Source organism: Eptesicus fuscus, chromosome 9 (genome assembly GCF_027574615.1).
Source record: "Eptesicus fuscus isolate TK198812 chromosome 9, DD_ASM_mEF_20220401, whole genome shotgun sequence".
Classification (NCBI taxonomy): Eukaryota; Metazoa; Chordata; class Mammalia; order Chiroptera; family Vespertilionidae; genus Eptesicus; species Eptesicus fuscus.
Genome location: NC_072481.1, coordinates 34,449,198 through 34,466,039, shown reverse-complemented (window position 1 = coordinate 34,466,039; position 16,842 = coordinate 34,449,198). Strand labels below are relative to the sequence as shown.

At 39.6% G+C, this 16,842-nt stretch overlaps 1 protein-coding gene across 3 annotated transcripts in view; it reads right to left on the bottom strand.

Moving 5' to 3' along the window:
* FAF1 (Fas associated factor 1) overlaps positions 1-16,842 on the bottom strand; it is a 356,005-nt gene that overhangs the window by 117,425 nt on the left and 221,738 nt on the right. For all 3 annotated transcript variants that reach the window (XM_054720584.1, XM_008139328.3, XM_054720583.1), the window contains exon 9: positions 4,401-4,496. In XM_054720584.1, the coding sequence (XP_054576559.1) occupies positions 4,401-4,496 (96 nt within the window). The remainder of the gene's footprint in view (positions 1-4,400; positions 4,497-16,842) is intronic.

The window sequence follows — 16,842 nt, the reverse complement described above, 5'->3', positions numbered from 1 at the left end:
GCAAGGAACTGGATATTTTAAAAAATCAATAAAGAATCCAGCAAAGCAAATGGAATCATTAGCTCTATGCATGGAAGGGGAATGTGGACTGGCAGGTAGGACAAAAGGTTTGATGGGTCTAGATGTGGCAGTCCTAAAATCAGCACACTAAGGTATTTGGACTTTACTCAGATGGCAATAGGGAAAGCACTAAAAGTTTTCAGGCAACAACTGTTCGAGGGAATAACTGATGGCTGTGTGTGTGTGTGTGTGTGTGTGTGTGTGTGTGTGTGTGTGTGTGTGTGTGTTTGGGGTGGTATGATAGCATATGGCAGATTAGACTTGAGGACATGAGAAAGGAGACTTATTTCAAAGTTGCAAGTGAGAGAACTCAAGAACCTATATTTGAGCCATAGCAGTGGGAACTGGATGAAGGGGACAGACTGAAAATAATATACTTCAGCAGAACTGATGGGAAATGTTGACCAGCTAGACTTAAGGATCAAGAAAAAAAGAAAGATTAAAAAAAAGAAAGAAAGATATGACACCAAGATTTGGGTAACTTAGTGGTTAGAGACAGTTAGGTCTGGGGAGGGAGGATGCTGAGACCAGTTCTCAGAATTTGAGGAAGCTGTAGAACATCTTGGTAAAAACATCTAGTAGGCAGCTGGAAAAAAAAAAATCTTACCAGCTCAGAAAACATTTAAATTTGGAAGTCATCAGTATATAAATAATAGTTGAGATTATGAAAATGAATAATATCAATCAGTTAAAAAATAAAGAAATAAGAGTGATAAAGATAAGAGTTTACAGAATATATAAATATTTCAATTGGTGAAGGAAGAGAAACAATAAGAGAATGAATAGATAGATAGATAGATAGATAGATAGATAGATAGATAGATATAGATAGATAAGCTGTCAAAGATAAGAAAGTCAATTGAAAGAATCTTAGAAGCAAGGTCTGAGAAAATTTCAATGGACAATAACAGTAAACAGGTTCAATAGGATTATAATTAAGAAAGAGATAACTATTGTATTATGAGAAGAAGTTATAAAATAATGGTTTTAATATTAATTATATTTAGAATTTGGTTTTTATTATTCTTGGGCTACTCTTCCACTGTCCACTGAGGAATGGACAATTCCCAAGGAGCTTGGTCCAAGAGGTCCCTACACTGTCCCACCCAAGGAGTTGGGAAAAGGAGAGATAGGTACCTACCTAGGCACCCAAAGATATGGGAAGATCATTAAAGGCGGAATCAGGAGCAAGGGGAGGATGGGAAGGAGAGAAAAATGTGGAACTATCATATATAAAATGTATTTGCAGGTCCAAAAGGAGAATGTAAGAAATAAAATTTTCCCAATTTATGGATTGCAATTAAAATTTATAATCGCAATCCATAAATTCAAAACTTAAATTTAACTACTTATCTCAAATATCTCCTTCCTAACTCAAGACTTACTAAGATAGTCAATAGCAAAATGGTAATTGTCTTGAAATATATGAAGTCATATAGGAGAAGGGTTAAAACCAGAAGAAATAAGTAAAACTACTGGGTGGAAGCTACCAAGACATGGGTTCCAGTTTAATATAAGAAAACTATCAATAGACAGCTGCTCAACAATGGAACTGGGCGCCTCATGAAGACAGAACCCTATAATTAGAGGTAAAACAAAGGTATATTTTGAGGGGATACTTTGGTGAGCTCTTTCAGCATACGGACTGTGGTCCTAATGTCTGGAACCTAGAAGACATTAAGCGATGTTTAAATGAATGAGGGATGAATGGATGGAAGAGTAAAAACTGAATTAAAAATCCCTTCGTTTTTATAACTCTATGACAACATAAAAACCACAGCTTCTTTCCCATTTCTCACCAGCTCCCTGGAGGAGGTAGTATTTATAGTTAGCTAGGGAAGAATAATGGATTCATCTCAGACAATCAGATTTTAAGATATTCCCAAGGCTGTGTCTACTTTAGTTTGGCAAAGCTTCCTAAGCCCACTCTCCCTTCTCTAATTAACCTAAAAAGTATGTCAGTTTCACAAACACTACTCCTCACTCTGTGACACTGACTTCTCACACATAATGGCATGGGTAAGAGAAGAAAATAAAATGAAGTGAAATAGGTATCTGTCACCTCTCAGATAATGGAACAATTAAGAATTTTCGATGGAGCTAGTTGGCCACTTTTTAATGTTAATGGATTTATCTATTAAAGAGTTGAAGCATAATCTACTTTAGCCATTTAAAATATATTCACAAATATTAAAAACAAATATTTCAATAAATTATTTCTGCCAAACATGAAATTCATTATCATTTTTTCTTTCATGAGAATTAGTGAGATGAAATGCTAGAAAAAAAGGATGTGGGTTCTTTAAAGGAAATCAACATTTTTTGAGGCCCAAGAAAACAGTATAGTATTATTTGTAGCAAGGGGAAACCTTATTTCTATGTGGATTTCTGAAAATGTTAAAAATCAGACTAGCAAATGATCATTTTCACAGGATGATCATAGACTACAACTTCACTTATATAGTGCAATTTCTCTTTCACACATTTAAGTAATATAAATACACATGCAGAGTATGGCTGGAGAGGTCCTGTGGCAGTTTCCACAAGGAGTGTCCACAATATATAGTCAGTTTAAATAAAAATTTGCAACCATTTTTTATATAGAATATAAGTGGAAAATGATTTTATTGAACTAGCCCAAGCTTTGCAAATACTTTCAGGCTTTAGCCTGAAAAAGATTGGTATAAATAAACTTTTTCTGTGCTAATTAGTTATGATCTCTGTCATGTATACTTTTTAAGTCATGGTAATGATATTTCCTAGCACATAACAGGAGCTCAATAAATACTCTTTAAACTGATAAGCTATAAAGTTCAGGCCCATTTTCCCATTCCCTTATAACCAGTCATAGTTGTGCTACTTGTAGCCATGGAAAAGGTACTGCCTTTTAATATCACTCAGCCCCACAAAGACACACACACAGGGACATCACATACACAAACATGTTCAATCTTATCTGGTCCTCTACTTTGTTTCCATAGCACCCTATGTACACTGATTGCTATCACTGCATTTATTGTAATACTAGAGGCCAAGAGCATGAAATTCCTGCATGGGGGAGAGGGAGGTGTGTCCCTCAGCCCAGCCTGCACCCTCTCCAATCTGGGATCCCTCTCACAATCCGGGACTGTTGGCTCCCAACCACTCGCCTGCCTGCCTTCCTGATTGCCCCTAACCGCTTCTGCCTGCCAGCCTGATCACCTCCTAACCACTCCCCTGCCAGCCTGATCGATGCCTAACTGCTTCCGTGCCGGCCCGATTGCCCCTAACTGCCCTCCCCTGCTGTCCTGGTCACCCCTAACTGTCCTCCCTTGCAGGCCTGGTCGCCCCCAACTGCCCTCCCCTGCTGGCCCAGTCACTCCTAACTGCCTTCCCTTGCCAGCCTGTTCGCCCCCCTGCCAGCCTTGTCGCCCCCAAATGCCTTCCCCTGCAGGCCTCGTTGCCCCCAACTGCCCTCCCCTGCAGGCCTGGTCCCCCCCAATTGCCCTCCCCTGCTGGCTCGGTCACCCCTAACTGTCCTTCCCTGCCGGCCTGGTCACCCCTAACTGCTCTCCCCTGCTGGCCTAGTCGCCCCCAACTGCCCTCCCCTGCAGGCCTGGTCCCCCCCACTGCCTTCCCCTGCCAGCCTGGTTGCCCTAACTGCTCTCCCCTACTGGCCTGGTTGCCCCAAACTGCCTTCCCCTGCAGGCCCTGTCACCCCTAACTGCCCTCCCCTGCATGCCTGATCCCAGCTGCCCTCCCCTGCTGGCCATCTTGTGTCCACATGGTGGCAGCCATCTTTGACCACATGGGGGCAGCCATCTTGTGTGTTGGAGTGACGGTCAATTTGCGTATTACCTCTTTATTATATAGGATTTCATTATTATTAGTTTACTAATATATCACCTTTGACTCTGAACATCTTGGTATAGGTACATTGTTATTCATCTTTGCACAATGCCTGGCTCACAGAAGGTGTACCAATTCAATGAGTTAAAGAACCTTCAGAATCAATCCTAATAAATGTACTCAATCCTAATAAATAGTCAGCAGCAAAGGAAATGCCTGTTAATCTGACAGTTCTACGTAAAAATCATTTTAACCAATCCACCCAAATTCTGTCTGCTGAAACATGAAACTTAAAGAACAAGAAAGACCACATTAGCCATAACCTTGCATGGAAAGTTTCTGCCTTAAAGAGTTTACTGGGGGGGGGGAGAGAAAAAGAATTTACTGAGATTTTATTCACGCTACATTAACTTTATCTATTCATTGCTGTGGCAGATAAAAAAGAATAGGAAGTGGGCAGGTGTGTGGAGGATAGGCCTTATGTTCACTGAAAAGCTGGCTAACAGGCTTACCTCCTCGGACTGCTCCCGGGTCTGTGCAGGTGAAGATCTCCTTCCCACTGTCAGTCGATGGCAGGGATAAGAGAGCCCTGATTCAGCAAGACACATCTGCAAGAAGTAGAATCCATCATTTGTAAACAAAATGAGGCCATGTTTTACAAAAGGTTTTTACTTCTGGGATATTTTTTATTATTTCTGAAGCTACATTAGAAAGACCACTCTAGTAGCGCAGGTATTACATTACCAGGAAGGCTCTTAAAATTTGAAAATGTTTCCGTATACTAATGTTACAATAGTTGAGGCTATTTATTATTCATTAGACAATAGACTTGGGCTCCAGGAAACTGTAACAAGCCTAAAATAAACCTATCATATACATATCCCTCCCCCCTAACATGTCTGTTACCTTTCTAATTAGCAGAATAATACCTCAGTTTCATAATTCTGAGAGAGGTACTCTATAAATCTTTTTTGGAGGTTAGTGATTTTTTAAAAAAGGTTTCCACACATCATAACTATGTCGTTTGTGCTTTAATCATTATTAATCTACAACTTTAGGTCATTATTATAGCTTATGAATCTATAATGTATGTAAAGCATCTAGCACATGTTCAGTTTACTGTTCTTATTACCATTGTGATTTAAAACACTACCCAAAGAATTTGCCTAGTTTAGCCCAAAGCAATATATATTTACTTCTATTAAAGTTTACAGTGGGTCACATATTAGATAACTATTTTGAAGTTTAAATTAAATTTAGGAAAATATGAGGAAATATAAGTACATGTTACTGTTGTCTACATAGAAGAATTAAAACAGTATTAAATAGCCAACAGAGGTGTTTTTCATGAAAAGAAACATATGTGCATTTAATGTAGCAATTATATAAGGTGAAGTTTCTTTTATTATTATTAGAAATAAAATAAAATATCCAATAGCATACTAAAAACATCCATTAGTAACTTTTGAGGAGGTGTGGATTAAACTGAGAAAATCCAAATATCTGTAAATTCATCTGGTTAGAGGTCTTGTTTGTTTTTGCATCTAGATGTTCTGGAATTATACTTTAAAAATTCTAGAAGACTTGATTGATTTTTTAAAACAATGTTTTTAAATTGATTTCAGACAGGAAGGGAGAGGGAGAGATAGAAACATCAATGGTGAGAGAAAATCATCGATCAGCTGTCTCCCGCACACCCCCTACTAGGAATTAAGCCCACAACCCATGCAGGTGACCTGACCAGGAATCAAACCATGACCTCCTGGTTCATAGGTCAATGCTCAACCACTAAGCCACACTGGCCAAGCTGATTGATTTTTTTTAATGCAAAAATGCATTGATTTGTCCTTTCTACTCAATCATATTCATCAACATAATTGTCATAATTAGCTCAATTTATTTCATTTCAGAACAAATAAAATCAAAACTAAGATGGTCAAGAAGCATAGGTTAAATTTCAAGCCACATTACCTTCACAATATTTTTCATTTGAAAACAGTCCTCCACCCCTACCATGAAATCCTCTGGTAATCAAATAATAATGATGGTAAACATCACTGACAATAAGAAGCAGTGTAGTGTAATGGAAAGAGACTTGGACGAGGCACCAGAAAAATCTCTATTCAAGTACTACTTAGACTCCTGATCTTGGGAAAGTCACTTCTCTATTCTAAGCCAGAATTTCCTCATTTACTAATTGAGGTGAATAATCCCTGCCCTGACTATCTCAAAGGACTTTTGAAAGGGTTAAATGTAATAAGTTAAGTAAAAGTTGGCTTTGAAACTACACTGAGTGGCCGGATTATTATGATCTCTGAACGCATAATAATCTGGCCACTCAGTGTATATCCTATATAATAAAAGGCTAATATGCGAATTGTCCCCTCGACCAGGAGTTCGACCAGCAGGCAGGCCGGCCAACTGCCCATCTCCCCTCCCCCTGGCCAGGCTGGCCGGAACCCACCCATGCATGAATTCATGCACCAAAATCATAATAATCTGGCCACTCAGTGTATAGTGACATAGGCAGAAGAGCTGTTATCATTCCAATGGTCATTATTTTTAGGACCTGGAAAAGGAAATGGTGATTAACTTCCCACTGTGACTAGCCTACCTTTGCATTCGGCCCAGTCACAGGAGGAAATGCTCATTAAAAGTACATGGTTCTATAAATGGTGGCTCCTAAATGGGCTTGTCTCTACAGTTATCTACATTAACCTTAAAAAATAAAAAATTTGATCCAGTAATCCTACTTCTAGGAATAGCCCAAGAAATCAGAAAAAATATATGCACCCCTATGTTCGTAGCAGCACAATTTACCATAGCTAAGATTTGGAAACAGCCTAAGTGCCCATCAGCAGATGAGTGGATTAAAAACCTGTGGTACATCTACACAATGGAATACTACGCTTCTGTAAAAAAGAAGGAACTCTTACCATTTGCAACAGCATGGATGAACCTGGAGAGCATTATGCTAAGCGAAATAAGCCAGTCAGAGAAAGATAAATATCACATGATCTCACTCACTTGTGGAATATAATGAACAGCATAACTGATGAACAAAAATAGAGCCAGGAGGAAAAATATCCTATATAATAAAACCCTAATGTACAAATCGACCAAATGGCAGAACCACCAGTCACTATGATGCACACTGACCATCAGGGAGCAGATGCTCAATGCAGGAGCTGCCCCTGGTGGCCAGTGTGCTCCCACAGGGGGAGCGCCGCTCAGCCACAAGCTGGGCTTATGGCTGACCAGCACAGCGGCAGTGGCGGGAGCCTCTCCCGCCTCTGCGGCAGCGCTAAGGACTGCTCGGGGGATGTCTGACTGCTGGCTTGGGCCCACTTCCTGCAAGCGGACATCCCTGAGGGGTCCCGGACTGTGAGAAGGTGCAGGCCAGGCTGAGGGTCACCCCCCCCCACAGTGCACGAATGTCATGCACCGGGCCTCTAGTTTTAGAATAGAAGTAATCCTGTTATTTGCAGATTTTTAATATTTCCTATAACTTTTGTGATATTATACTATGTTAGTACAGTTTTGGTAATATTATATTTAAAATATTTTTTCTTGAAATATTAATGTTTATTGCATGTAATATTATATTTAAAATCATTTTTCTTGAAATATTAATGCTTACTGCATGTAAATAGGTAATTATTTTGTATCTACAATCTGGTAAAAGATTTATTTTGTATACTACAGGCCCGGTGCATGAATTCATGCATGGGTGAGGTCCCTCAGGGTGGCTGCAGGGATTGGGCCCCCAGCTCGTGCCCCCAGCCTCGCAGCCCTGCAGCCCTGCCTGGTACCCCGCTGTGGCCTGGCGCCATCCCCTCATCTGTTCCACCATCCCGCCTACTAGGCAGTTGATCAGGGCCAGGACCCCTGCGTGGCTCCCTCAGCGCCTGGGAGCCAGGCAGCAGTCCCATCTCCTGCCGCCACCACTGTTCACAGTTTGTGGGACTATTGATCAGGGCTGAGCCCCCCATCCAGCTCCCTCAGTGCCTGGGAGCTGGGTGGCGGCCCTGCCCCTTGCCACTGCCACTGGTCGCCATCTGCGGGGCGATTGGGCCCCTGCTTGCACCCGCCTTGGCCTGGCGCTGCCTGCTCACCTGCTCCACCATCCCGCTGTGGTCCTGCTCTCATTAGGGCCCATTAGGGCCGGCATCGCCTCCACTGCCACCCACTGCCAGCACCACCAACGCCCACCATGTTCCATGCCGCCCTCTGGTGGTCAGCGCACATCATAGCAAGCAGTCGAACTTCCAGTGGAACAATTTGCTTATTAAAGCTTTTATTATATAGGATTGTAAAAAATAAATAAATAAAATAAAAACATTAACCATCTCAATAGCTATTCATCATTCCTGAGAAGAGTGGCTAGCATTTTCTCCTTGGTCTACAGTTAACCAAGTGAAACTCTGCATCACTACTTCAGGTCCTAGTAATCACAACGCACTAAGGAAATTAAAAAGTCAAGAATTTCTGAATGACTATATACCCAGTATTGATTAACTATAAGGCACAGTATCTGTCCCAAGGGAACATATATATATATTAGTTGGAGAGACAAGAGATACACAAAGGAGCAGGTACAGAAAAAGGAATACAAGTGAGTAAAGATAGGGTTATATCTCCACCAGGCAGTCTCTGTAGGACTGTGGAACCCTTAGAGGAGCAATAGTAACTCAAGGAGTGATTTCAAGAAGTTCAGGCTAAAATAAATGTTTACTGGGACTCATCACCTAAACTTACATAAAAGATGTGAGTGAAGTGAGAAGGCTGAGATTCCAGGCTTGCTAAATCTTTCAATTGTCCAATAACTATGGGCAAAATCACTTGACATTTCTATACTTCAGTTTTCTTAGAAAATGATATATTTCAACCTGTCCTTAATTTACAAAATATAGTAATACAATCTGTTCTATCTCCCTCACAGAGCTGGTATTCAGAGAAGATCCAATGAGATAATGTTTATGAAACCAAATGGTTATGTAATTGTAAAAGATAAATATTGTTATCATTGGGGTATTTATTATGCATACGTTGGGGGAAAAAGATTAGGGCTGCAGGTTTGTTTCACTTTATAGTTGAAGAGGGCCATCTTTAAAATTTATATTTACATACTTTATATTAGTTAATCAACTTATACATTATAGTAATCTTTCAAACACAAGACTGTTTTAAACAATACAATGAAAGACTATGACTCATTTTCAAAATCTATTTTCTGGCCATGGTGGATTATAATTCTTTGACTTTCTGTCATCACACATGTAGAGATTAGGGATTCAAAACAGGTTCACAAATTAAAAATAAAGTTAAAGTAAGATTCTTTTATTATTTAATTCTACACCCTTAAATAAATGATGCACATTTGGGAGTATAATCTTCTGGATGCTTAGGAATGGGGAGAAGTTGAGGGAAAAGTAGAATTTTCACGGCTAAAATTTCACTAGTAGATCTTACAAAAACAAACTCCAACACCTTCTATATATATAAAAGCCTAAGTGACCGTCCGACCGGTAGCTATGATGCCCAATGACCACCAGAAGGCAGACACTCTGACCAGTAGCTATAATGCGCACTGACCACCAGGGGGCAGATGCTTAACGCAGGAGCTGCCGAGCTGCAGTGACTTGGCTGCTGTAGTTCTTGGGTGACACGCATGGAACCAGAGAGGAGGGAGCCCAATTCTGGGGTGCATCACTCGAGAACTGCCCTCTTGCAATCTGGGTCCCATTGGAGGATGTCAGAGAGTTCTCACAGGCCAGGCCAAGGGACCCCACCTGTGCACAAATCCGTGCACCGTGCCTCTAGTTCAACAAAACCATTTAAGCAATATATAATCTTACTTTAACTTCATTTTGAATTTGTGAACCTATTTTGAATCTCTAACCTCTACATGTGTGATGACAGAAAGTCAAAGAATTACAGTACAACTACAGATCTGTGAGAGCAGATTTTCTTCCTATATTTCAACCAAAACAATATAGCACAACAGATTAAATGGAGAAAATATGAGAATCTGATTGTCTTCTATGAAGCCAGATATTAGGGAGATTTGTAAAAGTGTAAAACATCCCTCACTCACTCCTTGAAAATTACTTTTCATAAAAAAATGCTATTGCCCTAGCTGATTTGGCTCAGTGGATAGAGCATCGGCTTGCGGATTGAAGGGTCCAGGGTTCGATTCCAGTCAAGGGCACATGCCCAGGTCGTGGGCTCGATCCCCAGTGGGGGGCGTGCAGGAGGCAGCCAATCAAGAATTTGATATGTATTTGGTATTATGCAAAGCGATTTAAATGCATTATGCCACGTAATACAATAACTTTGCCAGATAGATATTATTAATCTCCATTTTAAAGGTGAAAATACTAAGCCTTACACAGATTAAGAAGCTTCCCTAAGCCCAGCCAGTGTGGATCAGTGGTTGAGCGTCAACCTATGAACCAGGCGGTCGCGGTTCAATTCCCCAGTCAAGGCACATGCCTAAGTTCGGGCTTGATCCTCAGTATGAGGCATGCGGGAGGCAGCCAATCAATTATTCTCTCTCATCACTGATGTTTCTATCTCTCTCTCCCTCTCTAAAATCAATACAAATAAATATATATATATTTAAATAAACTTGCCTAAAGTCACACAGGTACAGAGTAATTAGCCAAAATTCAAACTCAGGAAGTTTTAGCTCAGTGCCATTTAAAAAGCATTCAATCAAACAGCTATTAAGGCCCTACTATATATTGTCCTATGGTCTGATAAACAATAATTACTTTCTTTGGATTAATTAAAACAACTACTCTATTTGCCAGGAACTACAAATTGAAGTGCTTACCATATGTCTACCATACATGGCAATCCTGCCAATTAAAGATAATCATGATTGCATCTATCACAAAACAGTCTTATAGAGATAGAACAACATGTCTAAGATCAATCAACTACTAAGTGGCGACTCCAAAGGCCATGAAGTTCTCAACTACATCACATGTCTGACTGACACAAAGTCTTTTATGAGTAAGGAGCCCTTAAGATGACTGCTAGATCACCTCTTTAAAATTTTCAGATGCTCACTGCTCAGCTAGACAGATTAAGGTTGTTTTAAGACAAACTGAATCATGAGGCTGAAGTTTCATTTACTGCCAACCAGAGTGCAAATCAAAAAAAGCTTATTTATTCACAATCCAAGCTTTAAAAAAAAAAAAGTCATGTATATGCTAGAAAAGTAATCTGTGGCAGGTTGAAGCAAGCTTATTAAGAATGTTAGTTACCAAGTGCACATCCACTTGTCTGGACTAGCCCACTGCCACATTCTTATAGCAGGGTTAAAGAGCAGTTTAGTCACCTCATAAAAAAACGCACACTGTTAAAAAGGAAGTGACTAATAATAATCTAGAACCAATGAAATAGTGTAAGAAATGTGCAGGTCAAGATCAATTATCTCCAAAACTCCTGTGTAAATAGCTCAAAAACTGTGTCCTCTGCCTGGCCTTACTGTATTATAGTCTTCAATTGATTTGGCAAGTTGGTAAGATTTAATGAAATAAACGCCAAAAGTAACAAATTCTGGGGCCTTTTGCTATGTTCACAAATATGAATGCTATCATACAAGCAAGCAGAGTTGGAAGAAACAAAATGTCTACTATAGATGGTTCCAGCTTAGACTCATACGATATCAGAGTTTGAAAGGTTATTAGAATTCATCAATTGCTGCTACAATTGATGGGGACCCCACATCTTGAAGCCATAGTTGAGTTAAGTACTACTGCTTATCCTCCCTCTCAAGCATGCCCTACTCCATTCCGGGCTGGTAAATGAGAACCCCCAGAGAGAAGTTTACCAGCAGCCTACTCTTAAACTTCGGCCAGTAGCCCTACCACCCCCAACAGATTTCAAATAAAAGGCAGTTTCTCCTCACAAGAAGACCTAGAACCTGAGTTGTAGAGAGGTAAAGTTGTTTGCCCAAAGTCACACATCTGCTTAATGATAGCACAAGCATGTTCTCTTAACTCCGAATCTAGGTCTTTCTACTAAATAACCTTAACTATGTCCTTTAAAGATGTTATAATATGTTGCAAAATAATAAATTACTTGCTTGGTTTAATAAGCTTAAATTTCTAAAAATAATATATTTTTTTAATTGTCCTGACTTGTTTCTGTTGCTGTTTCTTTTAATCTACTGGGATTCTTAAAAACAAGGAGAATCACCTGATGCTACTTTTCCACATTATAATTGCCCACCTTCACACTTTCTTGTAGAGATCCAACATTACCTTGAGTTTTTCTATCAAAAAGCGGTTACTCAACACAAAGTTTTCTTTTTCAATCTTCCATTGCATCCCAGCCTGTAAGCCAGATTACACCATAGGGAGATAAAGAATTGCCTATCTATACTAATAATAGAGGAATATGTAAATTGTCCAGGACATCATCACAGTAACAGTAACGGCCAAACAGTAGGCTGCATGGGGCGACAAGGCCGGCAGGGGGGTTAGTGAGGGATGACCAAACGACTGAACAGCAGGCTGTGTGGAGCGACCAGGCCGGCAGGGGGGCAGTTGGGGGTGACCAGGCCGGCGGGGAGGTGGGCAGTTAGCGGCGACCAGGCCGGCAGGAGGGGCAGTTGGGTGCAACCAGGTTGGCAGGGAGGGCAGTTAGGGGCGATCTGGCCAGCAGGCAGAGACAGTTAGGGGTGATCAGGCTGGCAGAGGGGGGCAGTTAGGGGCGATCAGGCAGGCAGGCAGGCAGGCAGGTGAGCAGTTAGGAACCAGCATTCCCAGATTGTGAGAGAGATGTCCGACTGCCTGTTTAGTCCCGATTCCCGGGATTGGGCCTAAACCGGCAGTGGATCGGGCCTAAACCAGCAGTCGGACATCCCCCGAGGGGTCCTGGATTGGAGAGGGTGCAGGCTGGGCTGAGGTGACCCCCCACATGCACAAATTTCGTGCACTGGGCCTCTAGTTGTAACATAATTAGCAAAATTTCTAAGCAGATGTACTTTTATAAACTGAATATATAAGGTGTCCCAAAAATGTATACACTTTGAATAATCATTGATTTCAATAAGTTAAATCTGAAAAGAAACATCAATTGAGTTATCAAAATGTATATGTACACATTTTTTGGGACATCCTATATGGAAAATAACAACAATCTTGGATTTTGTTATTCTAGTGTGTATACTAGAAAAGCTTCTCAAGTACTTCAGAATACCAGGGTACTTTGGAAGAGCATCAAGTTATATAAGAAATATAGTCCTATTAGAACCCCTAACACTGCTTAGTGGCATGTCTCTTTCACAATCATTTAGCAAGAATGGTCAGGTTAATCTATATAAACATACTAGCTCAGACAAGCAGACAAGTTGTTATTTGTAAGGCAACTTTAAATCAAATGAGGTATTTTCAGTTGAATCAAGAGTTTTGTTTTAAATTCCACTATTTTACACGGAGGCAATTAATCTATGCTTTGAATTAAAATGGCACTTGTTTCTCAGTTCCTTTCTCTACTTCTATGTCATTTAATTGCTTATGAGCACCCTCTGGTGGAGGGCAGAAGAGGAAAAAGAACATTAAATATATTGCTTCTAACTCACAAGGCTGGTGAGAGGGGAAAAGTTGAAACATGTATAATTCTCTTGACCTTGCCTTTCTTCCCTGTAATTACTTTATAATTTAGAGCTAGCTGCTAAATAAGTAATATTAACCATATAGTTACTCAGAGCCTATAACTAATCATTCAATAAACATGTATTAAGTAGGATTATTTAGGGGTTTCTTATCTCTTCTCAAGAGCTTGTATGACATTCCTCTAAGTGCCACCCTGAGGAGAGTATGTTTAGATATATTTTGGCTCTGTTTCTAAGAGCCCATCTCTGACCTTCACTACCTGCTTATAACTGAAATTTTTAAAAGGATATGTTACAAGTGATGTCCAAACGTGGAACTTGCTACAAGTTTCCCATTTAACTCCTACTTAAGCAAGAAAGAGAGGAACACCGGTTACTGGGGGAAGAGGGAAGGAGTATTCCTATCTGTTGCAATAAGTGGGGAGATTAGTTAAGCCTACTACTGAGAACTTTCAGTTTAAATACTTTCAGTTTAAACTTTCAGTTTATTCAGCCTGGAAGCTCACTTCTCTTCTGTCACCACTATTAAAGCAAAATAACTATTATTCTTTTCTGTCTTAAAGCTGCAAGGTGCCACTTTCTCCCATCAATGCTGCCTGTGATATGATTCCATGTGTGTAAAAATATTGGTGGGCTAATACAAAAACAAAAAAAGGACCTGGGTTAAAATTCTAATAGCCTAATGACTTTGTTCCCTGTCTTCTCAGTGCCTCAATCCCCTCCTCTGTAACGGACAGGTAGCACTAAATTTGTTTTAAGTAAAGTGCAAAGTACTATTGTTCATTCATTTAACTAAATAGTCACTGAGCATCCATTATGTGCCAAGAACTCAGCTGAGTGCTAGGGATACAGCCAGTGGTAAGTAGTTTCTGCTTTGATGAAGTTAATAGTTTTCTAAGCTATAGGTTTGTAAATAGAGTGTAGACCATGTTAGCTCTATTTTATTATGTTACATCTAATCCTTGTTATCCCCTTAGTAAGAATGCACCTGGTATAGTTTGCACGTCCCATTCCACAGAAAAGAAAAATGAGGTTCTTATTTTCACCCCAGATCACAGAGCTAATAAGAGTCAGGAGAAACATATGTAGACTCCTAGTTGTTTTTTTTGTTTTGTTTTGTTTTGTTTTTTAAATGTGAGCTTGCTAAGCCTATGATTTGTTGGGTGCAGAAACACTGTAAAGTTAAATTATATATATAAAAAATTTTGGTCTCTAGATGTCATTAGATTATCTGAAACCATACTCTATTTTAAGGCATAGAAAGGTGTGAAAGAAATAAAGAGAGTTATTTATGTTGCAAAATCTCATCTGTCCTTTTGCCCAGAGAGCTTCTATACCTGGATATTTGTTGGGGGGGGGGGGGGCGAGGAATCACACTTTAACTTTTTATATTTCCACTCAAGTCAGGCAAAGTCATTATGTCATTTGAATTTATTTTATAAGTGTACTAAAGTATACTTTAAAAATACTGCTTTCACAGAAAACAACAATAATGGTGCTTGGGGTGAACAGACTGAAAAAGATTTAACAAATCTTCCCTGGGTTCTTCCTACTCCACTCAAGAAGTATAGTGCATGTATACCGCTGCTCCAAGGAAGTACAGGCAGCAGTGGTGGTATGATGACTTGAAGTTCATTAATCTCATTAGCATATGTTATCCTGTTTCATATAGGTCAAGCCAATATACTGAACACGTCTCAAAGTAACTAAAAGCCAAACTTTGAAGCATTTTTCTAACTGTGAAACTATCCTTTCCCAAAAGATAATATAATTTTCTATACTGAGATTTCACACCATAATACTTATCAAAACCAGAAGCATGGGGAGGGGGCATTCTGCTACCAAAACTACTTAAACAAACACACAAAAGAAACTATGTGTTAAAATAAAAACAAATGCATGTCTTCCAACAATCCATATTTAATGATAATTGTTATTGTTTAATTAGGCTCTAGGAAAATATCTCTTGAAAGGTACTCAGCAGTTTATGTTAAATGGGTGAAAAATCTATCCTGGGTGCAGTGTGTTCAGGTTATAAAAGCACCAGTGCTTATTTTATCTCCGCACAAAGTGTTGCTGAGATAATTACTGCTGACAGCTTTATTCAAGGTTCATTTCACTTTTTCTGCTATTTTTCTCTGGTTAGAAGTTCAACAGAGCCCATGGGAAGCCACACCCCTCACACCTGTTAGGCTTCTTCATGTTACGAAGGGCCAGTATGGACATGTCACTTCAAATTAGCATTGCACCAGGGCGCTAACTGTGACAATTACTTATCACAGGTTTAACTAAAAAAAAAAAAAAGTTTCTAATTCAACCACAAAAACAGTGTCACAGAATGTAATTTAAACCTGTAAAAGTAGGTTGCATAAAAGATATTCAGAGAACCACAGAGTAGGTTCCCAGGGTTGAGCTTTGTCATATCTGAATTATGCAGGAACCCTCTGCAACTGAAGATTTCCTTTAAAACAAAACAAAACCAAAAGATAAACAAGAAAAAGCCGGTAATTGTATTTTACCAGGAGTCAATGGTGATGAGTGGGCCTAAGTTTTCTTCACGATTCTCTCTAAAGCTTGAATATTTGATTCATTTTAATTCTTTTGTGTTAGGTAACTAATTCAGTAACAAAATTTCCAGCTGAGCAAATCAGTTATAAAGGCAGCTTGATAACTAGGTAGGAAGGAAGCATTCTCTACTAATATTTGTTTTTAGTCCACTTGCAAACCAGAAAATTATCATTAGAGAAAGCAGACATTGACACAAAAAGAGAAAAAGGAAAAACCTCATATTCTTAAATGTGTTTCAGGCTACATAGTGTAAGCCTCTCTGTTTCAAGTGCAAAATAATCTCAGAATTATGCCACCTCTGAAAGACCTGGGATGGTTGGGGGTGGTTAATATGGACTGCTGTGAGGCTAATTGTGGATCTTGAGTTAATTACTCTCTCCAGATAGGGAACTTAAAAAGCAAATTAAATGGTCTTTTACACCATTTCTAGTTCCATTTGGACTCAGGGAAACACCAAATGATGATGGCTAAACTCTGGAAACTTCGCTATTTGCTGTTGTTATTTAGATTACAATCCTGAAAGCCTGGGAAATAAATATGTCCACTTCATAATCAGTGCTAATGTACACTAACAAAACAACAGTGAATGGATCTGTATTTGCCACAGCATGCACAACCTGATTCACAAATGCCAATGTCCATTACCTGGTCAGAGTTAAAAGGAATTCAATGTTGTTTCACACCACACGTGCACACAGACAGACACACACACACAGCAACCTGACTTGAGGATGCAAGCCACAGATTGCAGAGAC